This window comes from Meleagris gallopavo, chromosome 22 (assembly GCF_905368555.1).
Source record: "Meleagris gallopavo chromosome 22, MGAL_WU_HG_1.1, whole genome shotgun sequence".
NCBI classification, from domain to species: Eukaryota; Metazoa; Chordata; class Aves; order Galliformes; family Phasianidae; genus Meleagris; species Meleagris gallopavo.
This window is the reverse complement of record NC_139425.1, coordinates 8,365,663-8,393,583: the sequence shown is the minus strand read 5'-3', so window position 1 is coordinate 8,393,583 and position 27,921 is coordinate 8,365,663. Positions and strand designations below refer to the sequence as shown.

Below are 27,921 nucleotides of genomic sequence, written 5' to 3'. Positions count from 1 at the left end.
ACAGGAGGTCAGGGACTCTATAACAAAGATGACAGCACAAATACACTTTCTTCAGTGCATGCATCAAGATCTGTGTTATTGACTTTTTTTCTTTTTTCTTTTTTTTTCCCCCCCAAGCAAAAACAAATATTACCCTGAATTTCCTTCCCATGCTCCTGGGCAGATCATCACACTGAGCACAGAGCACAATGAGCTGTGTTGCAGAGTTCTTACTTGCATGCAGAGCTGGCCAACTCCAATCTCTCTTACATGGTCAGATCACAGGAACACTCCACATTCCCAGTGCTGCATACTGTCTGCTCTAGACAGTGAAGAACAATTGCAGTGATCTACATCAGCTGAGGATCCACTCAGTACCCACCAGCAGCAAAAAGATTTGCTTCCATCCTTAGGAATGGAGGCATGCAGTGATGCAGGTAGGTTAGTTTTCCTGCTGAATGTGTTTTTCATAGCTGTTGCTTATATGGCTGGAAGATTTTATCCATAATGCCTCAAGGTCTGAGACAGCTCATGGTATTTCATTCTCCTTCTGAGGTGGAAGGCTTTATCTGTGCTTTCACAGGTTTTCAAAACTTTGCTCTGCTCAGAACAGATTTTGTACTCCTAAGCCAGGTGTACAGTTGAGTAAGAGACTGCTTTTTTTTTTTCAATTTATTTTTTTGGCATTTATTCTGCTCCAAATGAAATTATTTTGGCTGAAGGAAACATTGGCACATTTTGCTCCTTTGAATCCCCACGGACTTGGGATGTAGTGCAGGACCCCACATTGAGGCTTAGGATTTTTACAGGCAATTTCTGCCTGTCTTCAGCATAAAGCGAGCTGAAAGACTTGGACCAATAACGGTCACATCTGGGGGAAGGAGAAAATCACGTGGGGAAAATATCAAGAAAGAAACTGCCTTTTGATTGATGCTTCAGCGCTCTCCATCCCTGCCTGGGAAGGAAAGGCTTCGAATACAAATTAAGCAGCTTCCATAAAGATAATGCAGCTGCTCTGTTTGGACCCCCATGTGCTGCATCACTTCCTGACTATGAACGATATTTGCTTTCCCTGGATATACCTCTGATTTCTTCTTCTAGATACTAGAAAGTTCAATTTGGACATTATGCGGATCTTTTAAAATATATTTAAAATTTTGGTAGTGCCAACCTGGAATCCAGTGCACTGACCTGTTTCCTGGAGCAGCCAATATTTGCTGTTACAGCACAGGGATGCGGGCAGCACCGGCGATGCTGAAGCCAACTCCACAGTGCTGCTGTCTCCATTGCCATCTAGCGGCACCCAGAGCTTGCTTTCTTATGCTGGGAAAAATAAAAAATAATAATAATAATAAAAAAAAATCTGTCAATCCGGTGGATTCTCCACCATCACCCCATTAAAAAGTGCATTCTAGTTATTTGCTGCTCCCACTGACAGAGCCCTGCGAGGTACCACGAGGTATAGGATTTGCCTGGCCCCTCTGTGCACTCCGGGATGGGACAAACCAGGGCAGGAAGCACTTCATCTCTGAACCACACGTACAGCTTTATTTGCTGCTGTTTTAAAACCTCCAGGAAGTTTGCAAACTCTTAGCTGGAGAAGAAAGGCTCATTGACTGCCCGGGTTGTTGTTGCCGACAACAAATAGCGTGCGGCTCTTCCTGCTCAGAGCCCCTCGCGTGCTCCCATTTGTTTTACCTCCCTGTGACATTTCCTGAATACCAACTGCTGTTTGTTTGCATTCTTGAACAGTGTGAATCATCCCTTCAGCAAACGACAGCCGACGCAGGACTTTGCCCTCATTTACGTAGCGTGGGTCTGGGAGACGTCGTGTGGCTGTAAAGGGTCACTGCGGGTACGGATGCGGCAGAGAATTTCCCCTCTTGGTCCTTCCTCAGCAACCAATCAGCTTATTTTGCCTTCAAAAGCTATTATCCTCCCTAGAAGGATGTGTACATCCCCATAAGACACACACCCTCAGGGTCTCAGTGTCACCTGCTGTCCCACCAGTTGGATGGACCCTGTTAGGATGATGGAAACACACACACAAGCAGCATGGAAATACCCATCACATTTCTAAGCCTTTTATAGCAATATAATACTTCATATGGAAGCAGGAAACACACTCTCAAATATTTCGTTCTAAGTTACCTGTACACCTACATAACTCCTACCAGGAGTGCCCTGTTAGGGGGGATTCGTCCCTCATCAGTGCCACAGCATCAGGATAATCCCCTCCCCCACCCCACCCCAGTGTTTTATTTTGCTCTGGAAACAAGAGGTTCAGAAGATAAGGCTCATTTAATAAGTACAAGGATCGCATTGTGATATCTGTATATATATTTATATATTAAAAAAATTTCTACCTTTCATAAATACATCATACATAAAACATGTTCCCAAAATACATTCATGCGTTTTCCCCTTTTGAGATCCCTGCTTGTACCCAAAATATCTGTAAGTTGGGAAGGGCAAAGAGGGGAGAGAAACTCATGTCTGCAGGTGCCTCAAAAACCAGGTCAGGTTGTGAAGAAGCCTTTGGTGTCTGGGTGGTGCTGAGGTCAATTCCTGCATCCACGTGTCCAATCCTGACCCTCTGGGGCAGCAGGGCCCTCCTGCATTCTGTAGTCATTGTGCCCTTCATCATCATGCTGCACCAGCTGACAACATTTAAGCAGCCAAAGGAAAAAAAAAAAAAATGCTCATTACGTGTCTGCTTACAAAGGCATAAATATACAAAATATACAAAACAACCACAGAGCAATTCCAAGCAGCACCTGGCACAGAGCAGTGCCAGCAATGCAGCTCAGTAACATATGTCCTGTTCAACAGAAGACTCAGTGCAGCACCTCCAGGGCTGCCCACAGCCCTCCCCATCCTCCACAGCTGTACCTGAACCTTGAGGCTGTGCAAATGCAGGCAGGCAGAGCCTCTGACCCAATGGGGGCTGTGATGGAAGCCAGGGAAACTCCTGCTGGATGCTGAAATTCCCCCCCCCCTTTACTCCTGGTCAGTATTGCAGGTGCACACTCAAAGCCATTTTGGGAACCCTGCCCTCTCTGCCTGAAGCACCACACTGGGTATAGGTCAGCATCTCCTTTCCACAAAGCAGTCTGGCATTACGGTGAGCTCTCCCTTAAGCTAGCAGTCAAGACAAAAATAAATCCATTCTGACTTTTTGCATGTACCCAAAAACAACATCGTACAGGGCAACTGAAGAGAAGCATCACATAGATCCATATCTCACATCCTCCTGCATCCAACAAACAGCAAGAAACACAATAAAGTTTTGCACGGTACATTGCAAAAGGCATCACCTCTCAACAACACAACAAAAAAATGAAGTGTCACCACGATGTAAACCCTGCAGGAAACAAGGCAGCGAAGTACAGTGCTCAGCAGCTCCCAGGGATCTCTGCCTGTAGTGTACTGATGGATTTGTTGGACAAACCTCCTCCCAAACCTATCTCCCATTGCACAGGAATACCAGCTTGCATAACTAGATGCTCTGCTTCTAAACAAAAAGGTTGGAGGACGCCAGCACGAACTGATGTGAAGCTGTGTGTTGCAGGAAGACAGTGCTGGCTGGGCTGTCTGCTTTGCATCCAGAAGTTTAAGGGCCGGTCATCTTTGCAATGCAGATTGCAGGACAGCAGGTGTCTTTTCAGGCAAGAAGTCTCATGGGAAGTTTTGCTACAGTTGGCTTTACAACTGAGATATTAGGGACCGGATCCTCTAGTGGCTTCAACCCCACTCACTCCATTGGAGTTACTGGTGTCTGTTTCCACTCATGGAGATCATGGTCCTTGCTTGTCACAGACAGAGAATAAAGCTACGGTAGCCCTTTCTTTAAATAAATTTAAATAACTTTATAATGCAACTGCACACAACTTGGAACGTGCTTCCGTTGTTAAGAAAATAGCAAGCACACCAGTGAATAATTAAATTATTTCTCCTGAAGTAAAAAAAAAAAATATAATATTACTAATAATTAAAAACTTTGGGGCTGCATAATGTCTTTTTGTCGTATTTTTGAGACTGAGAAAGTCACTGGCATGTGCACAGCTTCATATATCCTCCTCAGCTGGGAGCGAAGGTTTGGTTTCCTGGAGGTCCCCATTGCCATTTTCTGATGTGTCTGAGCTGCCGGGGGCTGATTCTGTCAGCGGTGGTTTATACAGCACACAGGCAATGGTGAAGAAGGTTGTCCCAAGCACCTGCAGCCACCAAGATCACAGAATCATAGAATCATTAAGGTTAGAAAAGATCACTGAGATCATCAAGTCCAACCATCAGCCCATCCCCACCGTGCCCACTAAGCCATGTCACTCAGTGCCACATCTCCAGGGATGATGACACCTCCACCTCCCAGTGCCAGTGTTTGATTGCTCTTTCTGAGATGAAATCTTTCCTTATATCTCATTACTCCCTGTTCTCCTCAAAAACAGATGCCCAGCCCTCATTGGGTACAAACCAGAAAAGCAGAGCTTTAGTGTGCAAAGGATTTTGAAAGCCACTTTGTCACAATAACTGCTAAACACTGATCTCTACATCAAGTGCCTACTTGGGAGCAGTTGAAACGATGGCTTTCAGCTAATAAATAGGAATCACACAGCTATGCTCTCATATTTTCTAGCAGCAATCAGGAAACGGTTATTTACAGTGTGCCCACAATGGCATCATTCACTCACTAACACTGCAGTTATATACTTTACTCCATTTTTTAGCAAAAATCATTCAGTAACTGTTTGGAAAAGAGGAGATTTTTCTTACGGTGCAACAGAAGCTGTAATTTGGAATGTAATGGGAATTTAAAAGAATAGTGCCTGGAGCACCGTTACCTGCTGAGCAAGAGAAGCAAGAGAAGTTTTTGCCTTCCCTGAGGATATTTCTTGACTTAAGGTCTAATTTGGCTTTGGAAGTGGGCAGATGGGCATAGCACAGTTCTGTAAGAGTGTCCCCCAGCATGAGATGCTGCCTCCTAAACACTGCTTGATCAGAGTGTGAAACACCAACCTCACCTTGTAGACCAGCCCGGTGACCAGGGTGTAGCGGCTCATGGCTGAGTTCTGGTACACATAGCAGGAGCCTTGCTCACCACACTGGTCCTGCCAGAGCAGGCAGGATTTGTCGATCATTGACCCAAAGGCAATGGGGCCAGGGATACCTCCTGTGGGAAGACAGAACAAATCTTCAGACTGGGCAGAACCTGTGCACCGGCCTTGCAAGACACAAGGTGCCAGCAGAAATGCACCAGGGACTGTGTCTACTATGATGCAGCAAACTCCTCCTGCAGACATTCAGAGCTGTGCCCAAAGCGTGCTGAATTTCAAGAGCTAAGAGGCCAGTTAGTTGACTTTTGACCCTGACCTACTGCTTGCACAGGTACCAAGGAGGGCCTTCAATGCCTCTGCTCCTTTTTTCTTAAAATAATGACACACTGCCAGGACGTTCTCCTCTGCCCCATCTGTGCTGCGTTATGGAATCCCTCATTCATTTTGCAAACTCCATGCAAATTGAATTAAGTTTCTTTTCTGGAGGATGGCAAACAAGGGAAAACATCTTCCATTCAACACCTCATGTCCTACCCCCTCCACTTCCAATCCAATCTCTTTTGAACATGTAACAGAGTGGGGCACGCTCTTCAAAGCCAACAGACCACACAGATGTGCTGTGCCACTTTGTACTGTACCTAGCGTTCGGACCACGATCCACTGGATCCCAAGTGCAAATGACTTTTGCCTGTCGGAGACGCACCTGGGGAAGAAGAGGGCAGTTCAGAAGCTCTGCCAGGCTGCATGGCACCAACTTTCCCTGCACACAGCTCCCATGCCCTGCACACCGAGGTCTGTCCCAGAGCAGCATAACCCCTATGCCACTGCAAACTGGGTGACCAATGTCAGAGGAAAGAGCTGCCAGTGCTAAAAATTGCTTTCCCAGCTAGGAAATGAAGGGATTTATCCCTTCTCTTTCCAATCTGGTAGTTCCCATCACGCCTTTCCTGGACCTTGTGCCAATGGGGTAAAATGGAGGGGGGATAACTGAGGCTTCTTGCAGAGGATCCTGGGCTTACCGTAGCGTTGCGGTCAGGGCAGGAATGCTGCTCAGGAAGGTGAAGAGGATCACCACGAACATGAAGAAGAGCAGCAGAGTCCTTTTTGCACAAGGGGAAGTGCATTTCCCTGCTTCTGCCTCACCAGGGCCAAGCAGGAGAGTCTTCTCAATGCAGCTACACTCACGGTAGACCTGGGAAAGAAAGGCTGGTGAGCAGATGGCTGGGGAGAGCATGGTGATAGGCAGGACTGAGTTTTAAAAAGAAATGAATTTGGAGAGGGCAGAAAGCAGCTGGTTTTGCTCCTGGTGCGTTTTGCTCCTCTTGAAAAAGAAATCAGGCTGTGTTCTTGACATACCTACTTCAAAACAGATTATTAAATAACAGAAATCAACTTTGCCAGGCAGCACTTCAACACTGAATGTGATCATTACCTATCTTGAGCATTTTCCTACGTCTATAAGCTGTATGCTGAAAGTATGTGGAGGTGCATCGTGTGCACTGAACACCCAAAACAAGCCCCATAAGCACTGGCACAGGAATTAGGTGCTCAGCAAGCTTCCCTCCTTCCCTGGCTGACATCCCATAGATCTCAGTGCAGTCTGACCCAGAGTGGGGCAAAATCAAAGTTGGGAACACTGAGGGAAGTGAAGCAGGGTGACCTCCAGGAACCTTTTAACTTCCTTCCAGGTGGTCCCTGAGCGCATCCTCTATCTGCTCCGTGCTATCTCTGCCTTTTACACTGACTTGCAACAAAGCCCAAACCTGAGTATGCTTTTGCAGAACCAGCCAAAACATTCCAAAGATAGTGTGCTGTTGCCTTATCAATACACAGTGGCTGTGGGACATACCTTCTTGCCATTCCGGAGATTTTCAGACACTTTTCTGCACCCAGCATGACAAGGAGAGTAATACATAACATCATCACTTCCGCAGACAGGGCTGTAGGTCTCCTGCAGGCATCCACACTCTGCGTTGCACACTGCTGTCAGGTTCAGCTGGCCGCCAGGCAAAGTGCTGAAGGAAGCATGGGAACAGTCAGTGGGGAGACCCAGAACGGTTCTCCAGGATGAAAAAGGGTAAAGAACGAGAAGAGGAGAAATAGAAGATGCAAAAGAGCTCTGGAGAATGTAACACCAGGCCTGGGAAGGGTTTCATCTCACCTACTTGTAGCCATGAAACAAGAACTGTGCTCTGTAGCTACAAAGGATGCTTTAATGACCAGATCAAAAGGAGATATCTACTTTTGAACAGGAGATCCCACTTTTAGTCTATACCACATTATTTGTACAGAGGGAGATCTTGTGAAGACAACAGAAGAGGAGAGAGACTGAGATGTTGCTGCTGCTGCCCTTCTTGCTGGCTTACACTCCCAGTTAAATGCAAAAGTTTGGATATATGTATTCTGGGGATATGGTTCTCACCCTCAGTATCTGCCTCTAAGACTGACTGGACATTATCTTCCATCTCTAACCCTAAGCAATGGCCAACATCAATCCCATGTGTTTGGCACTATATTCCAAGTAGGGCCACACAGTACAAGACATGGTTATTACCTTCCGTTGTACATCTGGGTTACTCCTGCCATTGGCATGTTAGGGCAGTGAATGAAAAAAATGAAAATAGCTAGCAGACTTGACACTGTGCAAAGTAAACACAATTTGATGATTCCTGAGCAGCGGAGTTTAAATTTATTCACAAGGAATCCTCCCAGGAATGTGCCTCCGCCTCCAGCCGGCACAACCAGATAGCCTGAAAAAGGGAGACAAAAAAGAACAAGCAGATTTATAAATATCAATGAAGAGTTTCTCATTTATCATACATGCGGTGTGTCTGCATGAGGATAACCCCTTGGTTGTTGAGTTGCTTTTTGGTGGGAGTTTAGGAAAATTTGCTACAATAAGTGAACCTCCACAGTTCTTAGGGTAATGTGGTTTGAACCTGGTAAGGCAAATTCTTTTCCCTCTAGATCTTAAAAGAGACAGTTTAATGAGCACATCGTGAATACTGATAGCTGTTTGGAAACTGTGGAACTCAGATCAAACTTTCTTGGTCTGGAATGCAAGACTTAATTGAAGATCTTCCCATTTTCTTTTAAAGTATTATTCTTAGAGGCGGTTGTTAACGTTGCCTGGTTATGTCCAAGAAGAAATTGAAAACAATTTTTCACCTTTCTCTAGGTAGTGACAGATGGCTACAGGAGTGATGCATTTCTTACTGATGTCAGTAGATAGAGCTCTCAAAACACACTTGGTACAGGCATGCTGATAGGAAATGATCTTCCCTGCCTAACAGTGGAAGACGATTACCTTTCTGTAAATGAATGGCAAAGTGTGCTTGTCTCATTCTACGTGAAAACTGAAAAACACAGCAAAACCAGATTTCCTTACCAAAAAGGGTAGCAGCTTCAGAGGCACTTAAACTAAACTGAGACTCCAAGAACTTGGGTCCAAATGTGGACATCCCGGCAATGAGAGTGGCTTCCGTCGCTCCCGCTAAGCAGAGGAAGATGAAGGTGGGATTCTTCAGGAGCAGCAATACTGATCTGGGAAGGACAAATACACTGGAACTGAACCGCTGTGGCACATTTATTTCAGATGTGTTCCCTCCACATGTAAGACAGGGAAGCATCACACCATACTGCATCCCATGGAAAGAAGAATCCCGATAGGAGCTTTTAAAAGAGCAGTGACTTTCTCCACTTCAACTTACTGAGTTCTACCAGTCAAAGAAGGATGCAGAGGATATCCTGACTTTTCCCCATTCAACTGCACGGTGAGAATCAAGTTTGCCCTTGAACTCTGCCTTATTATAGAACACCTCTTGTGTGGCTACTGCTATTGCTACTACAACGCAGCCAGACTCTGTGGTCTTAACTACCCTCAGGCACAAGCTTACCTTCGCAAGCTTTTATAGCCTCACCAACAGATGGATCCAAGGGAATCAGGGCAACGTCAGCCAAATAACTAAAACTGGAGGAACAATATGGGATTTTTCTCTGTGGACTTCATGAAGGCACCAGATGGGTCTACATGGGTGTGGATGAGCAAATAAAAGCACTGTGTGTAATGTAATTTGCATTAAGGATGCCCACGTGACCACCACTTCTATTTGGGTCTTTTCAGTGGTAATTTTCCAACATTTGGGTCCAGGATGCAAAGCGTGTAATAACTTCCACTCCTAAATGGGATAACTGTGGAGGGACTCTATTTGACACCAAATCTCAGTCACTCCAAGGTTGTAGCAGTCCCTAATGGCAGTCATCCTGGGACTCCTGTGTTAAACATTTATGAGCTGGGAACAAAGTTGTGTTATATACCTATGTACATGTGTTTCTCAAGTGCACACATGTCCTCATACAAACGTTTTTTTTGCAGCTTGTGGGAAATACCAGGCAAGACTTTCTGCATGGAGGAAGCACCTCTAAAACACTTTATATCTCACAGGAAAACAGAAAGCAATCTTTCTACCACAATCTAAGCATAGTTTTATGTGAAGATTAACATCTAAGTTGAAACAATACATTTTGTTTTTGACCGACTGGGATTTAGTAGAGAGCCAGAGATATTCATGAAAAATTGCCATATGTCATTTATATGCAGAAAGATGATCCAGCAATAATTCCATCTCTGAGACACAGAAACACCCTCAGGCACATGGAATGGCCTCAATTATTTCCCACTATCTCGGATATTGGACTAAGAGAGCTGCTTTGGAGGGAGCATTTTGTAACGAGCTTGAAATTCTGCCACATAACTTGCCCCAAGTTTAGCCCAGACCAGTACAGCAAATTGTCTTGTTTTGGGGTATGGCACAGCCTCATCATACTGCAGCAGCAGCATTGGGACCCAGGGGGATGCTCACTGAACTGAGAGGCACTGTCAATTAACAGCTACTGCTTGGGAAGAAATGTGAAATGGGAGAAAATCTACTGCAGAACTACTAAGTGTGTGCGGTGCTCAGCATCAGATACGTTGGAATTTAGGGATTTACCTGGTTTAACCCAAATGAAGTGGTCAATAGAACAAAGAGGCTGAAATACATATATATGACACATTCTTACACCTTGATTTCAGAGGGCTCTATAATAACCATTTTCAGCCATTGGGATTGTCTTAATTTACTAAACTATTTAACAGGAATGGTCTTTTCAACTGTGCTTCTTTCAGAAGAAAAAAGCCTAATCTCTTAGCTAGAAAACACTGCTTGTGGGCCTTGTGACTGCTGTAGAAAACATACAATGCCTTCACCATTTACAGTTCAAGAGAAAAGAGGAGAGTTGTTCCCTGGCAAAAGCATTACTTTGTGCCTGTTGGACAAAGGTTGCAGGTAGGAAATTTAAGAGGAACAACTTTCAGCATGATGAATGACCTGCGTCATTTCTTGTTTGCAGACAGAAGAGGTATTTAGGAAATAATGCATATGAAACCTCAGCAAAGTCAACATATCTTTTTATCGTTAGCAGCAGGATTTTAGTCACACCCAGAAACCACATAATTTTCGAGAAGTCTCGGCAGCCCTTGGATTTCACAGCCAAAGTGATTTCAGAGAGTTCAGCACTCCCAGAAGTACCCTACCACGTATAAAAGCCTCATCCTACAAATATTTACTCATACGGACACGTGGGCACCCTTTTCTCTTGTAATGTCCTGTTAAGTGAATGGGGAATGTATCTGAGGAGCAGTGCATGCCCAGGACAGCAAGCTGCCAGACTGTAACACCACATAGCAGTTAATAGTGATAGATGAGTATTTGTGCAATCTTACATCACGTGAACAGGGATTTGCACACAGCAATGACATCTGCTGTCACCACCACCACCAAGTGGATTGAGGGGAGCATTTATGTCCCAGAGGAATGAAAAACATCCTCTCCTTACCATACCGATGCTGTAGTAAGGCCATGACAAATGCCAAAGCCCCATCCTGCCTAGTAGCCCAAGGGAGACAAGTGAAATACTGGCTGTAGCTTTCTGCCCTGAAGACTGGCAAAGGAATGAGTGATCTTCAAGCTCCACCTTACTTGCTAGCAAGGAGCAAGCCTTCTGTGCTGCCTTGCTATGGCTCTATGTGTCTTCTCTTTGAACATCAGGGGACGTTCCATGCAAGCAATCATATGGAAGCAGAAGGAAAGTGCTCTTTTATCACACCTTTTCAGCCCAAAAACTAAGGGAGGGCTGAAGCTTAAGATGTCTGGGCTTTGTTCCTGCACGCTCCTGCTTTTAGGGAGCACCGTGAATACAGCAATGCATTAAGCTCACTTAGAAAAAACCTGATGGTGTGGAATAGTATTCTATTTCATTTGTGTTTCTTCTTATCTTTGTGAGACTCTTACTGTCCGTGCTCTGATAAAATCTGTAGCAGCCAATCCGTCACTTAAACAAAAGCTTTGTTTGGCCTTGCTCTGTGCACAGGGCCACACGTACCCAAGAGCTGCAGACAGATGTGGTCTCCTCTTAATGGAAGTTTCCAGAACATCAAGCCTTTAAGGCACTTCCCTTTCGTTAATCAAAACCAGGGCATACAAATGTCTGCTGGGTTTTTGCATTCACAAGAGAAGAAATTTCTGAGGTTTAAAAACAAGAAAAAAGCACGTTAAGAGCTGGACTGATCTGAATGGTGTGAGATGAGCCAAGCTGCCTTCAGTGCTCATTCTTAGGGCATGAGGCGTGAAGGAAGACGGTCCCAGGACACCTCTAACCACTGCTAGGACAGTCCTCATTGGGAATAGTAGCAGCTTTGTTCAAGGTAAGCAAGCAAAACATAAAACCCTGAATTCATCCCTCTCTGCTGCCCAGTTTGTGTTGGTTTCAGTCATAACTTTATCATCATTTAAATGCAGGTTTTGAATTTAATTTCCGTGTGGAGAATAAGTCATGACCTTGGAAAATGGCACCAAGTCAAGTATGCCATTTAATAACAGTATTGAAATCTATTCCATGTAATATTCTTCATGAAACTGCCTTAACCCCTGGTAAACTTCCTATGAGGTCTCCAGGATTTTTAACTACCCCTCACTGTGTGAGAACCTGCATTACTCAACACGGATGGAGTGCTGCTGATAGCTCCTGCACTGAGCACCTGTTTCAGCCCTCCTCTACCTGCACAAAGTTCTGAAATAACAGCAGCACGGCCTCTGGCAACATGTCAGCCATCACATACAGATGCAAACTCCTCCCTAGGAACGGTTCTGGGAGAAATGCAAAAAAGAAAAACCCCTTTATTGATGGCAAGCTCGCCTCCAAAATGAAGCAATGCCCAGATCTCTCTGCAATACCCACATCTCTCTGCAGTACCCACAACTCCGTGCTCAGTTGAAGCCAACCCAAGTAAACAAAGAAGCATTTCCATTTAAATAAAACTCAAAACAGCAGCAACAGAAAATCATAAATGATTTCAAAGATCCAAGACTTGACTTCATTTTGGCCTCTTACTTGTTTTTACTCAAAGTTCCAGGATTCCTTTAAACCATTTCCCACCAAACCTGTGTAAGTGTGCTTGCCCACACGACATGCCCTGAGATTTCACTTGTTGCTTTGCAAGAGAGCTAAGAGGTAGTAACATATAAAGGGGATCAGAAGACACAAAGGCAAAACAAACAAACAAAAAAGCCTGTAAGAGGCAGTGAAGGAGGTGACTGTCTCTACCAAAATGAGCCAGCTCCCTGTGCATCACCCTCTGGGGCAGCTTTCTCACCGAGGTAGGTCTTTAACTGTTTTCCCAAAGTCTGGATCTGATGCTTTTTTGTGGCTCCCATCCTTCAGCTGATGAGCCTCTGACACCCTCATAACAATATACCTCTGGGACCCTGCAAACGAGAGGCAAATGGGAACAAGGAATAGGTGAGACATGAGACATGGGTGTTACCAAAGGGGTGGATTTCCAGCAGGAAAACAGGCAGCTGGAGAGCTGAGGGGTGAAATTAATGTATTAATTACAATTTGAACACTAGAAGCTCATCCTCCATGTCCGCTCCTGTCTCCCCAGCTACAGGAGGGTGCAGGCATAGCCCAACCCTGCTGGCTGCCTACCTGGGAGGCGTTGGGGGTAGCCCAGGATGGGGATGGAGATGAGGAGTGAGGCTGCTCCAGCCCCCAGGAAGCCAATCCACCATGCCCCCACCCACAGCGTGTTCTCTGGGGAGATGTCAATCCTGCAAGAGACAAAACCAAAAGGACACAAGGGAGAGAGGTGGTGGTTCGAAACGGAGGGGGAAAGCTGGGCACTGCCCTCACTAAAGCTGGCCGAGGTTGGGGGAATGATGGGGACATCACTGAAGGAAATTGCCTCTCCTGGAGAGTTCTGCCATGTCCACCATCTGTCCTGCCTGACAGATGCACAGCACTTAGTGAGCCTGAATCTCTTGCTTACATGTTTCACCTCATCTCATTTCATTTCTGCTTTGGGGGTTGCAGTGAGCCTTGTTCCATTCCAGAGACACCCTTTCAGCAAGACAGCTGGTGGAAATAACCCATCCCTTCCCCTAAAACCCACTCAACCACTGTAGCCCATTCATCTGCCAAAGGCTAAGAGGTGATAAAATAAATTAGAAGCGATAAACAGCAAGGAGAGACAGACCAGGCATTGTGGCCAGATAGCCAGGAGGAAAAGCTGCACTGCTGGCAGCCTGGCCTGATGGGGGAACTCATTCAAAAAATTCACCTGCTGCTCCCAGCCTCATTACAGCAGGCAGTGCAGCATAAGGAAGGATTTAGGCTGACAGGTTCATGAGCAATTCTCTTCCAGTGACAGCATTACTGCAATCAACCATTCCAGCCTCAGCGCCCCCACAGAAATGCTGCTGAACACAGCGGGTATTTTCCCCCCAGCCACTGACTTATTTTCCTGGATTTTTTTTTACCCCAAAGGAAACACAGAGCATAAAGGAAAAGGAACAAGATTATTTTTTAGCCACTTACTCTCTGCCAATTTCAGTATAAATATTTAGAAACATTCCTCCTACCAGATAACCCGCTGCAGGGCCAAGGATTGCAGCAGTGTAGAAAACAGCTGAAAGGGAAAACAAATGGTGTTAGAGAACCTGCAGAACTACAGTGGATGCACTGCTGCTGGGGAGTGCTGACACCCACAATACAGCAGTGCTGAGGAATGAACAGCCTGGAAAAGAGAAGGCTCTGGGAAGACCTCATAGCGACCTTTCAGTATCTAAAGAGGGGTAATAAGGAAGGTCTGTTCAGACCTTTCAGTCTGGTCTGTTGTGGAACAGGTTGCCCAGACAAGTGGTGGTTGCTCTGTCCCTGGAAACATTTAATGTCAGGTTGGAGCAGGTTCTGAGCACCCTACTGTAGATGTCCCTGGTCATTGCAGGAGGGTTGGACCAGATGGCATTTAAAGGTCCCTTCCAACTCAAATGATTCTACAAATTATGAGCGGAGCATCCTTTCTCAGTGAAGCTGCACTGTATGTTGCACCAGCAGCATCTGAACAAACATTCCTCCCGTGCTCTGGCACTGAAGGGGCAATGCCTTGCATGGACATGATTGATGGCTAGAGAAGGTGATGCCATGCACACAGAAGAGATTGTCCTCAGCTGACGGCTGTGCCAGGAACACTAGCACCTCCTGCTCTGCAGGACTGCAGGAGCGAAAATGCCCAGCTGCACTCGCAGTGCCTGCCTGCCAATAACTGGAAGGGGGAAAAAAATAATGAAAACCTCCCAAACAGCTGCTTCTCTCTACTTATCACCGTGTCTGTCATCAGGAACAAAAGACTTGGAGCGCCTCTTGTGAAAGCGCCCAGGGCTGCCAAAGCAGATGGAGCAGACCTCCCCCCAGCCCCTTTGGCAGCCACTCACCAATGTACACAGGGGAGTAGTTAGTCTTGACGTTTTCATCTAAATAGGTGACGCCAAGCGTGTAGAGCGGCGTGGCTCCCATCCCATGCAGGAACTGCCCCAGCATGAAGACAAACCTGTAGCTGGAGAGCCCGGAGGCAGCCGCAGCGCAGGGCAGGCTCTGGTTGGCGGCACAGACGCCCACCTCAGCCGAGGAGCGCACCTCGTAGCGGCCTGTGGTGAAGTGGGGCAAAGCGAAGAGCAGGGAGCCCAGGCCCATCACCAGCACGCCCCAGCCCAGCCAACGTGGCTTGTGGCCGTTCCCCCCGAAATAGCTGACGAAGGTGAGGCAGAGGCAGGCGGCGATGTCGTAGGAGCTGGCGATCAGCCCGCTCTGGTAGCTGCGCAGGTCGAAGCGGCGCTCAATGGAGGTGATGACCGTGTTGATGAAACCGTTCACCGTCATGCCTTGCAGGAAGGAAGCCACGCAGAGGAAGAACAAAACGCCCTTGGAGGTGTTGAAGAGCTGCAAGCAGCCAGGGGTGAACCCTCCCCAGCCACACGCCAGCTCCTCCTGCTCGGCTGAGATGTATTTAATGCCTTTGGCCTCGCAGAGGGGCAGCCCGCAGGACTCGGTGCCGCTGGGAGTGCCGTTGCTCAGTGGCGTGCCGCTTGCCGAATTGAAGGCTGAGCTGTCCTCACCCACAGCGGATGGGCTGGGGAAGACGAGAGGCTGGGAGAAGTGGAAGCCATTCTCTCCCGTTAAGTGATGGGGCTTTGCCATGAACGGCACAGCAGAGCGGGTCCAGTGTTGGCTGCGGCTGGGGCTGCTCTGCGGGGCGGTCAGCGTGTGCCTAGTGTGGGGCTGTGAGTTTTGGCACACACATTAGATGGCAGAGGGCTGAGCCAGGATCATTGTAATCTGTGAACAGAGAAGTTTTACGTATACTTTACTATACTACAATCTATAATGTTTCTTCCTTCTGTAGAATGCTTTTTCTCAGTAAGTACCAGCGTTTCGCTGTGCAGTTTGGCTGCATTTGCCTTCCACCACAGTGTGCCAGTACCTCAGGTATTGGGGTTCCATTAATAGTACAGAAAAGAAAATTATATTTATAGAATCACAGAATCATGAAGGTTGGAGAAGATCTCCAGATCACCAAGTCCAACCCCAGCCCACCCCACCATCCCACTAACATCTCCCTCAGTGCCACGTCTCCATGGTTCCTGAATACTTCCAGGACAGTGACCCATCCCCACCTCCCTGGGCAGCCTATATCAGTGCATCACCACACTCTGGAGAATAAATGTTTCCTAAATCCATCTTGAACCTCCCTTACAGCCACCACCTCTTATCTTAAAAGATGAGCATTAAAAAGCTATACTAAAGACCAGCTCTCTGCCTGCTGAAGTCCTTCATCACTTCTCCCTAAAAGTGATCCCAGTTTGATGCTGGACCTTCCACCTCTTAGGCACAGCCTCTTTCCCTTCCCTTTTTCCTGCAGAGAAATTTGTGGAATGCTACAAGTTTCCCACTGTTAGAAGTCCTTTGGTTTCTCTTTCACACTATTCTAATAGCAGTTTATAATTATCCTGATAAGTTTCCACAGTTGGATTGATTTTATCCCAGCCCTGAGATCTGTTTACAACTATTCAGTAAAATCCTTTCTATAACTAATTAGACTACGTGCTGCTGCAGAGCAAGCTGGAGGGCACAGGCAGCTGATGTTAACTTGAATACCAATGCAGACTGTCTTCTTTCAAACAGTCCCTGTGCTGTCCCAGCATCCCAGCACCTCAACATTGCAGAAAAACAGAAAAGAAAATTTCTACAAAAAGAGCATTTTTAGTTAAATGTATTGGCTGAACTATAAATGATGTAAACAAGAAACTTCTCTTTTGAGTGCAGATCTTAAATACGCAACAAATACTGTCATAAAGAACTGCTTTATTACAGAATATTTTCAAAGCATTCAGCATTGCCCAACATTTGCTGACAATATTTATTCAAGAGCCTCCTATAAAAATATTCCTCTTTGGATTTATCTAAGGGAATGGGAGAAAAGAGGAGGTTGTTGTCCCAGTAAAATGAGCCATGTTCAGATTGCTGTAACCTGGAAATGTTGGCAGGAATATTCCTGTAAACAGTAGAATTGTTTGACTTCTATCATTGGTTCTTAGAGGCACCAGGGCAGGTAGGCTTGAAGAATTTGATGCTTAGAAGATTATCAAAGTTTTGCTTCCACCCCAGAAGGCCAGAGGATACACCCCATATAAACGCATGTCAGTAGTGCTACAATAGCACCGGTTTAGCAGATGAGATGCACTCATCAGTGCACGAGGCCTTTCATTTGCAAATAACTGTAATGTTCACAATCCATTCTGAGGACCGGAGGGCACCAACTACATCTGTGTCCAGGTTTCTGTTGGAATCTGATGATAGTACAGAGGCAGGGTGAATTTCACAGCAAAAGGGCCACTGCCACACCCAGAGCTGTGTCTGTGGGTGCTGTCAGCACAGAAACCTGCAGGCTACTGCTAACACAGGGAAATGCAAAAACTATCTGCAGGTTCAAAGTTTAGCTGAAGTGACAGACTTTTGTAATGCGTTGGCATAAAAGGATAATAGTTTGGATGTATGACTGTAATTTTTCACTTTTTTGTTCCTCTAATGTCCCTATGACTCTTGCGGCTCTAAATCTATTTTTCTCATCTTCGCAATATTGCAAACAATAAATAAGAGTGCTTTAGCACTCTATTAAACTCAGCAGGGATGAATGGCTGTTGGATCAGGCGTTAGGGAGCAGAATGGGTCACGTACCAAAGTGTAAATCAACAGACTGCAGATGCAGATCACACACTGCACACAGTTGTTGTTACATTTGACTACATCCATGAAGAAGGCTGCTTAGCTGGGAACTGATTTTGCTAGCACCAACTTCAGCAGGTAAATAAGCCCATCTCATATTGCTAACTTGTATGATGGAGAGCCAAGAGTTCCCAAAGGGGCACCCAGGGGGAAGCACTCATACTGCCTCTATCAGCAGCAGGATGCCTCCATCGGTACATATTTCATGAGCCAGGAAGAGATTAGAGATTAGCATTAAAGTTTTCCCATCTTTAAAGTTGGAGGAGGACGCGTCTGGCCACCAGCTCCAAGTGACCGCAGCATCCTCCCTTCCGACTTTTGTTACCCTTAATCCTATTGAGTTATCAGTAAACACGGAATGAAGCATTTCAGTGTATCCCTCCCAGGAGCAGCAAATGCCTCCCCCGTGCCCAGCAGCCTCACACTCTGCTCCAATCCTTGTCCTGGTCCCCCGCCCTGTACCAGCACAGAAGGGTGGTACAGTGCTCTGGGCAGGCAGCCCGATGCTGCATGCTGTGTCTACCTCACTGCCTGCTATCTCACACAAGTGTTTCCAAACTGGATCTGACACATTCACTGGGAAGATTAGCTTCCACGTGAGCCATGTGCCACTTTAGGACAAAATATAATCTTTAAGGGAAAAAAATAAAAATAAAAATGCACATACACAATAAAACTTTACTTCGTGCACTTCCTAATAGTTGTTATTCATCCACTTATTGCTTCTCATTCATCTCTGTTTTTAATGATTCAGCTGGTGAGTTATTGCTTGCTTTGAATCAGTCCCAATACTATTATGTCAAAGCTATAGATGTCCTGCAAGACTTGGACTCGTTATTGTTATTATTTTTGAAGACATACAGTTGATTCCAGGCTGCCAACAATACCAAATCAACACTACAGCGGTAGCAAACAATGAAAGCATGTATTCTGTAATGCAATTTGTAAAGATTACCCTCTCCCCAATATTTAGCATTAAATCAATAGCAAAAAGGCAAAACTTAGAAGCTTTTCATCAGGTGATCACTTAACAAGTCACAGGACCCATTAAAAACAAGCTTTGTCTCTGCTGAGGCCTGTGGTTAATGTCACTAATTAACTCCTATCTGGCATGCGAAATAATCCTATTTGCTGAAGCAAATCTTTTCTTTCACTCTATGATTTTTGAATTTCATGAGGTATTATTGTGGCAAATATCATCTACTCATCATTTCTGCTTTCCACAGCCAAGCACAGGGCAGATTTAATAAGTTCTTCAATCCTATGGCAGCACACTTGCTGAGAGAAAACAAGTGATCTGAAAATGTGTTGCAAACCAGTGGGGAACAACTGCCCTCCTCCCTGACCCACAGGAGAGCCTGCCCTGGCTGTATGGCCAACCTGCCTTTGGAAAAGCTCACATCCACACATGAGGCTCTGCTATCACTCCACACAGGGATAAATTTATCGTGGTTTGGACGCTTAATTTTTTTTAGTAACAAACAGTGAATTTGTCTTGCACTTGGCTCGGAGGATTATCGGTATTACTCTGCTGCAGCTGATATACACCATATGGATCAAGAGTAATCCACTCACCGGTTTACCAGGGGAAAGCCTCACAGAAGTGAGACAAATCCACACTGTGGTCGTGAGAACACGGCTGTGCTCGAGGGCTGCTTCAGCTGAGAGGGAGATAAAAGAAGGCACGCGGTGACCGGGCTGTTCTCTGGATGTGCAACACTGCAAATTGCTGTCCTGGCAGCTGGGGAACTTTACTCAGGGGATGTGAGGACCTCCTTTTACAGCACATTATTACAAAGCCTCCCTTCGGCTCAGCAATACGGGGGAGGCTGCTGTTGCCAGGAGCAGCCTTTCATCAGCAATTCCAATAGGAACAGCACCATTCTGCACATACGCGTTTCAGGAATGAGAAAACACCCAAAGAGCTCACGGTTACCTAATGCTGTGCTCCCCACCAGTGGCAGCGCTGCAGGTGCACCAGAGGTGTGTTGTCAAGTGATCAGTCCCACCAGGGTCTGAAACACAGAACCCAGCAGCAGAAGCTGGCTTTGAATTATCACCGGAACAAGGACACAATTATAATTAAATAACGTCCAGCCAGCAAAGCTTAGCACTCACAAAATCCTTTGTATGTTTTCCAAGCACTCTTCCATTCGCCGGCAAATTAATGCAATAATATGCAAGAAATCAGGAAGGTGGCTTGGATAATTTTCAATTAGTTGCTTGAAAATGCTTTGAAGATAAATCTAGCCAGATTTTCTGAGCTTACTTATTTGTTCCAGCTTATCTGTGCAAACGCAATTGGCTGCAGCTGCCTCAGCCCATCTTCAAAAACTTGCCGTGCCAATACACAGAGCAGATTTAACCAGGCAACAATATTCTGCTGCAGCAAAGATTAGCCAGACAAAAGGTTCCTTTATGCCATAATGCCTAACTCCCTCTCTCTAATGTCACTCTTGCTTTAATGTCTTTTTCCTTCCCCTAAGTTTGATCAATGATGAGAAAGTTTCCATGCCAGCACCGCGGATGCAGCCCCAGTATTTTCCCATGATCTAGATCAACGCACATTATTTTCCAGCATTTGGATTCTTAAGGACGTTTAAGGAAGCTCGATATCCAGGACAATGTTTCTGCATGAACCATGAGTCAGCTTTTCTCCATGACTGTCACTTAGTTCCTATACATATCCCTTCTTGCTTCCAAGAAATGATGATTCAGGCAAATCTTGGATGAGATGACCAAACTGAATGAGCCACATTATGAAAACGAAACGCCATTCTTTGCTGTATCTAAAGATCAGAGCAATTATATTAAAAAACCCAACATCCTATGCAATGCAATACGAGGATGCTGAGTGTAGGATAAATATAATATCATTATGTTGATACTACCACCATTTACATGAACATTTTTTTTTTAATCTTCCTGGTTAGATGAGTGCAAAGGTAAAAATGAAAAGAGGAAATGATACCATGAAACTTTGGGGAATCTCTGCCACAAACAGGTGGATTTGGCATCAGTAAGATGAGGTGTAGATGGTGTATTAACATTATACATCAGTAGTGCATCCTCTTCATAAATAGAGGGCAACAGTCATTGCTGGAGTAGCAAAGCCTCTGCATGGTTTTCTACATGCTTGTCTGTTGCATCACTGCTGGAATAGGCTTTTCATTGAGATATCACCATCTGGCTTTTTTTCCCCTGAACAATCAATTCATGCACTACATCAAGCTGCTCTCCCCTTGCAGAGTATCAGGAATTGGGAATTTGGCTTTACTGTAACGCAGCAGGAGCAGAAATGCTGTTGTTCTCGCAGCCATAACTATCCATACCCTAGCTCAGACTGCTGCCCTTCTTACTACTGTCACCCATGCAAAAAGCCCACCCAAAGCAATCAGGAGACACATGTACATTTCCACATTTTTCTTTGCTGCTACAACATGGGAAGAAAACTACATGAAACCCCAGGCATTATGAATTCTTGCACAGAGGAAGAAGATCTGCCATGGGACAAAGCCTCTACACCACTTTTACATACTGTGGGCTGTGGGGTAGGATGTCAACATCCAGATTAACTCATGTTTTGCTTCTTCTTGGGAAGAGACTGCTTTCCAGCAGCTCTTTTCTACAGCAGGTGGGCTTTCTAGGGCCAGCCATGCACTGTGAGCCATTTGCTCTACCAATACAGCACAGGCTGCAGGATGTCTGCAGCTCACAGCCTTCTAAGACACATTCTCCAGCTTTATGCCATGTTGGTGGGTTAGATTCCTACCCAATTCCTGTCCTAACCCAGATAATACACGGATAAAGAGAGCACATTAGATAAAGAGAGCACATTAGAAGAGATGAACACATCACAGAGGAAAAAAAAAGAAAAAAAAAACACACCACAACACACAAAAAAACAAAACCCACAAATCAACCCACAAGGTGCATCCCCCAACATTTACCATCCTCAGAGAGCACATAAGTCCCTGATACAGGCTGAGAGAAGGGTGGAAAGACAGCCAATACAGGAAGAGTATTACCCACACAAGCTCACTTTTTTCCAGATCAGCAAGTAATAGCTTCCCCAAACATCCTCCAGAGCACAAGCTCACTGGTGCACACCGCTTAGCCTGGATCTTGTTTAACATTCAGTGATGCTCTCTAATCCTCCGAGGTATTAGTCTTGAGATTCCTGCCAAGCACAGGAACAGCACAGAGCTCCCAGACAGCACTTAAATGCACTTGCTGCTTGAAATGGGCCATTTGGCACACTACCATAGAACTCCAGCTGTTCTTTTTTTTGGTTAACCTCAGATGAGCACCTAGGAAGGCACTACAGCATGCAAAACACATAGTTAAATAACCCTGATTTCTCTGACTCAGATGACTCCCTGAGATGTCATTCTGCATTAAGAATGGAATTTCTCTCTTAATCACTTGTTTAGAAGTTAAATATCTAATTGGAATTGGACATTCCTATTGTCTCTCCTGCCCACTGTGAAAAGATCATCAGGTCCAGCTTGTTTATGGCTCTCTAGCCATGTCTCCACCATCACTACTTTTTGTGTTTCTAAATCACCCATTAGTGCAGATACGATCTGGAGCAGGAATGGGCATATAATCATATTTCTGTTGGATTAGCCAAGCATATTATTTTGAATATACTCTGGTCTCCTGTTAGCTACAACAACAGAAACTGTATTTGATCTAGCACAAAGCCAGATGGTGCAAAATGACCCCTTGGGCACAAAGCTGATGTGACACAAGGGCATTCAGACCAGACAGGTGCTCAGGGTCATGTAGCTGTAGGACTTCTGACTCAGTGTGTGCTTCCTCGAAGTCTCATGGCGCCAAGTACTCACTATCTGCCCTCTAATGATGAGCTAAACAAAACTGTCGTATTTCATCCTCTTAAAATAAACACCACGTCAGATTGGGGTTTGTTTGCATCATGATTTGGAGATTTCTTTAAGAAAAACATATCCTCATTATGCAATCAAGAGGAAATGATAATCCCCATCAAAGGAACCCTCTGACTCAAAATCCCAAACTGGTACTGTAACCACAAACTACAGCAGTGATGACATTTGGGCAGGAACACAGACCCAAAGAGAATGGATCAGAGATTGAGGGCAGAACACAAGCAGTGTGCAGGACTGCTGATCATTGCAAATGGGGAGAGGCAGAAGCTACGTGGTGAATAATATGGCCTGAGAATTGCAGGAGGCTTTGAGAAGCCAGCCTGAAGTCATTGCTTCCTTAGAAACCTCCAAAATGTGGAGTCCTCACCAATGTCTTTGCTGCAATCCCCTATCATGGCTGCAGCTATGACTTAATGCAGAAAGCACCGAATGTCTCAGGGATGGCCACAAAGCACAGCAGGGTGCACACAGGCAGTTGTGTTATGGCCTGATGCTTCCATGTGGCTGAGCGCAAGGAGTAAAAATCACTGCTGACCAGTGGACACGAAATTGCTTTGGGAGATGCTGGTGGAAAAATACTTGAAGCCATCAGCACAGATCAGCACCAGCACTGATGATGTGGTGAGGTGGGCCATAGGACAGTGAGTGCACAGGTGTGGGTGTGTGCTCTGCCAGCACAAACACTGCTGGCTTTGCAAAGCTCTTACAGGATGGCACTCCTCTCCTCTCACAAGGCTCAATCAGGCCAGCAATTCACTCCCACTGCCAGGGAACAAATTGCTGCCAAATGGTATTTCTTCCTGAGATAAAGGAATAAACAGGCATAAATGTTCCCATTGTCAACCCAAAACATCTGCTGGAATTCAGAGGGGTTTGCTGTCCCTGCGTGCTGTGGGCACGGCCTCTGCTTTGTACCCTCTGTGCTCTCATGGATGAGAAGTGCATCCTCAGAGAGCAGCTGTGAGGGGACAGATTTACTCAGAAATCTGAAAACTGCCTTCAAGAGATTCCTGCTCCCATGCAGCAGCACGGCGTGGTTCTTGTTTCTGACTTAGGAACTTTTTGGTTTGCCTTGCTGAGGACCTGCCTGCCTCTCACAGCCCCTGCAGTCCTGTGTGGCATGAACACAGCCTGGTTACTTACTCATTTAAAATTCAATTTCTTCAGCATCTTAAAGTAGTCCCTTCGAGGTTCTCTGCCAAATAAAAGGAACACACACTAAAGGGCTCATGAGGTCTGAGGGGCAATGCTGTAAAGCCCCGCATCTGGCCCGAAGGGTCAGAATCCTCCGCACTGACTCCACTCCAGCAATACAAAGCGTAAAGCTGCTTTGAAAGCACTGACAGGCAATCCCTTTTTGAGAGAATTCTTATGCTAACGTGAAGCCCTGTGGCATCTGCCTTGGCCTCCATTATACCACAGCATAGTAGGAGCAGGTCAGTCCCACAAGGAGCCAGGCTTCTTGTTTCCTGTGCAGCTTGTGAGGTGAGAGCAAGCTTGAATTAAAAGTTCAAATCTGTTTTATTTGGAGGATGGTAGGCCAAAAATATTGATGCAGTTTCATAGAAGAGGATGCAAGGGAACAGAAAATCGAGCAGTGCCCATGCCCTTCAGATGCTGTGAGGAACTGTTTATTTCTGTATGGTGGGTTAGGATGGCTTAGCAGAACTCCGTCATCTAGATGTATTTTTTTTTTTCTATCTCTTAGTGCCATTTAGAAAATTAACCCCTATCTCAGTGTATCTGAAGCACACGAGTTCACAAATGTGAAAGCGTATCTATAAAAAAGCCAAAAAGTACTTTTTCTTGGATTATTTTCGGAGCACTGCAAAGTTAAAGTACCTTTTGGGAAATAAAAGTGTTTGGCCTTGCTTTCTCCACATGAAAAAGACTCCCAAATTCCTTCATACCACTGAGCAGTGGTTAAAAAAACTTGTCAGCATTTCATTTTCATGCTTGGAAGACCCAGCCCAAGATCTGAGAATTCAAGTGGCTGAAGACAGTTGACATCACACAGCAATATATATTATATATATAAAAAGAATGGGAGATCAACCTAACGTCTTCGTTGCATCAAGAATGCCAAGAATTTCCACCTTGCTGAACACCCAACTGGGATAACAAGAATAAAACAGAGATTTCCCACCACTGACATAATCCCATTGTGGTAATTCTGGAATGACATTATTTCTGGTACCAGCAATATGGTAGTTGCCCAGATTTAGAAATACTTCTGCCTGAAGAGAGACTTAAAGTTAGAATAACATCGTTCTGCCAATATTAAATACTACACTTACTCATCTCAAGCTCTCGTCAGTACAAACAAAAAGTCTGATGTAACATCCACTGCTTAGTGGCCCTCTCTGAGCACTCATCTACAATCACTTCTGGGGTGGGATGGGCAGTTCTGCCTGGGATTCATCAAACAGATGAGTGCTCCCTCGAAGCACTTTCCATGGAAGTGTTTGCAGAGTCTCTTTGCTCTTGGATTGCCCAGGTTAGCATCACCGGGATGTTGCTCAGGGCCAGGATGGCACAGAACTGTCATGGGGAGGTCTAGCACTGAATACATTCTGAAAAGGCAAAAGAGAGTAGCAGCTCCAGTAGCAGCTCCTAGGGCAGCTGGGGGAGCTGCTAACGTGCTGTGCTTGTGTGTCAAGCATGGGGCAGGAAGAGATGTGGTCAGAGCTGCTGTTGTCCCAGTACTGCTCATCAGCACAGAGATCAGACCAGAAGTGGGCCCAGATAACACAGTTTTTGAGTCCTGAGAAAGCAGGACTCATTTCATATCAGGCACTGAAATAAAGACTGGAATATCAATGCACTTCAGAGCATTACCCACCCTGCATGTGGGTAACAGCCCCTGCACCCTGCTGTAACACCAGCGTCCTCTTATCAAGAACAGAACCCAAAGGGGGAAGGGAACCTTCCCCTTGAAACCATGCCCAGCATGTCACTATCCTGAAAGGCCAACGGCAGGCTATCAGCTCTGCTAAGTGCTACCATGCACCTTACGAAGCATTTCCACTGCTCATCATTGCATTAATGGGACTGTGCAAGACTTAAAACGTCCCAGGGTCTGTGTAATCAATGCATGAGCAGCAGCTCAGAGAACAGAACGAACAAAACCACAAACCCAAATGGCAAAACAGAATATTTGGCACCTTCGCCCATGGGTTGTGACCAAGCCCTCAGAGAAGGGCAGGTAGCAGGGCTTGGTGCACTGTGAAGTAAAGGGGAGCGGAACAAGGGCTCAGCAGGGAACGAACAGAATCATCAGCACAAAGCAGAGCCATGAGTCATTTTAGGCTGCTGCAGGATGCAAAGACCCAAACCAGGAGCAGGACCACAGCATGCTTCAGGCACACAGAAGAGACTAAGGCAGCCTCGAGGGGTTGCAATTGGAAATCATGAGCGGGAGAGCAGCTGTATGCTGATCTTCCTAAAACAGGGGTTATTTCTTTTGTTAATGGCTGATCCTATCTTCCCTCTTGTCTGTGAATCTCTAATCCCTGTATAGATTTCTAGTAAGCACTTGCTCAGGTACCTCCTAAGTTCCCAGAGCCAGGAATAACTACAACGTGCATCGATGGCTGTTTCAAGTGTGTTTTGCCATCCCAGGGCAGGGTCTCCACGGAGGTAACTCAGGGCAGGATCCGTGTAGCATTGTCCTGCACGGCTCCTGGCACACCTGGGCACACCAGGGCACACCTGGGCACACCCACACCGCTCAGTGCCAAACACAGGGCAGGTGTTTGCGGTCAGCCCCAAGGCAGAGGGCTGTGAGCAGCGCTTCACATCATCTGCGGTAGCCTGCAGGCTGGACCTCTTTGCATAAAAATAACTTCGCTTTTTTTTTCTTTTTTCTTTTCCTTATTTGACTAACCCCTTCTCCTCGCCCACCCTGTTTCATCCTATTTCTCACGTTTACAACAGCTCAAGGCATATGTCTCTAAAGATCCCCTTTGTTTTAGTTCTCCATCAGATACGGTTTCAATGTGTGCTTTTACAATGAAGCGACTCCATACTGGAGCCCAGAAAAAGGGGGGAAGGGGAGGAGGAATGGAGAAATGGAGGTGGCAGACTGGGATATATTCACATTTGTAGTGTTGCTCGGTAAAATCAAACAGCCTATATTATGGTTATAAAAGGCACATGCAACAAACTCATGTGATGAATGTCCAGAAGAGTCTTCTGAGCACTTAGAGCTGAAAAGCACGTTTTTATTACAACAACACTCCAGATTCATATCAACTGAGCAAATAGATTAGCAAAAATAATATAGGTCAAACAATGAGAGCACTCCGATTTCAGCCCAGCATGCTGCCTGTGCCTTCCTTCTCTAACTTAGTTACTATTCCCTTGAAATAAGGATGCTGGTATTGCTCACATCCTTTTCACTTGCTGTAAGCATCGCTGTGCCATGCTTCCTCACCAGCTCTTCCTACTTTCCACTCCTTCTCTGCACCTTTCTAATTTTCCGTAGAGATATGGTAACAGGAGGGGTGGGGGAAGGGGAAAAAAGAAGAAATGATTCAGTCCTGACGAATTTCAGTTACACGGTGGTAAAAAATACTGTTCTGAAAGCATCGTGCTGAAAGCCCAAATGGAAAGTCTCCATTCGCGTGTGGCTATTTTTTTTTTTCCCCTTGAAGCGAGACACGCGTTTCCGCACACGATGACCACACAACACCCGCATGGCACCATCCGCTCCTCCCCGGACCATGAGCGAAGAATCCCATCCCCGCTCCTCTATCCCCATCCCCGCTCCTCCATCCCCATCTCCGCTCCTTCATCCCCAACCCCGCTCTCCCGTCCCCATCCCCATCTCCGCTCCCCATCCCCATCGCGGGGCTTTCCTCCCGCGCCCATCCCTGTCGCCTCGGGGCTCCCCGAGCGGTGCAGAGCTGTGGGGAAGGGGATCTCATCGGGGATCCCGCCGCTCCCAAAGCCCACACTGTCCCCGGTTCGGCTGTGCAACCAGAACCCTGCCGGTATCACGGAGCAGCCAGCAGCTCGCGGTACCCACCCCGTGCTCCTCCATCCTTCCTACAGCCCTCCATCCCTCCCGTGTCCCTGCGATCCCGATCCCGAACTCGATCCCGATCTCGGTCCCAGTCCCGGTCCCCCCGGCCGGTACCTGCCGCCACTGCCGCCTCTGCCCTCTTGTCGCCGCCCCGCGCTCCGCTGCCCGCATCGAGGGCGCGGGCATTGAGTCCTGATGGACGTGAGCTTCCTCCAATCGGAGGCGGAGCGCGGAGACTGTGCGGCCAATGGTGGGAGGGGACGCGGAGGGCAAAGTGAAAGTGGGAGAGAGG

The 27,921-nt window shown here is 46.2% G+C and overlaps 1 protein-coding gene and 1 long non-coding RNA gene across 4 annotated transcripts; one reads left to right on the top strand and one right to left on the bottom strand.

Moving 5' to 3' along the window:
- LOC146542969 (uncharacterized) lies at positions 1 to 2,735 on the top strand. Its single transcript, XR_014887745.1, has 2 exons — positions 1 to 416; positions 1,732 to 2,735. It is a non-coding gene; the product is annotated as an uncharacterized LOC146542969 (long non-coding RNA).
- On the bottom strand, positions 2,302 to 27,859 carry SLCO4A1 (solute carrier organic anion transporter family member 4A1). 3 transcript variants are annotated; one of them, XM_085241614.1, is made up of 14 exons: positions 27,744 to 27,761; positions 19,630 to 19,708; positions 19,269 to 19,354; positions 14,846 to 15,746; positions 13,950 to 14,040; positions 13,062 to 13,183; positions 12,727 to 12,838; positions 8,422 to 8,576; positions 7,588 to 7,783; positions 6,883 to 7,048; positions 6,053 to 6,225; positions 5,672 to 5,736; positions 5,001 to 5,149; positions 2,302 to 4,196 (listed from the first exon to the last, which is right to left on the bottom strand). In XM_085241614.1, the coding sequence occupies exons 4-14, from the start codon at positions 15,606 to 15,608 to the stop codon at positions 4,047 to 4,049; spliced, it is 2,142 nt and encodes a 713-aa protein (XP_085097740.1). In that variant the 5' UTR covers positions 15,609 to 15,746; positions 19,269 to 19,354; positions 19,630 to 19,708; positions 27,744 to 27,761; the 3' UTR covers positions 2,302 to 4,046. The 3 variants fall into 3 exon arrangements, with proteins under 3 accessions (XP_085097740.1, XP_010720723.2, XP_010720724.2); XM_010722421.4 differs by lacking the exon at positions 19,630 to 19,708 and having other exon boundaries at positions 27,744 to 27,836; XM_010722422.4 differs by lacking the exons at positions 19,269 to 19,354; positions 19,630 to 19,708 and having other exon boundaries at positions 27,744 to 27,859.
- Positions 27,860 to 27,921: the final 62 nt, after the last annotated feature.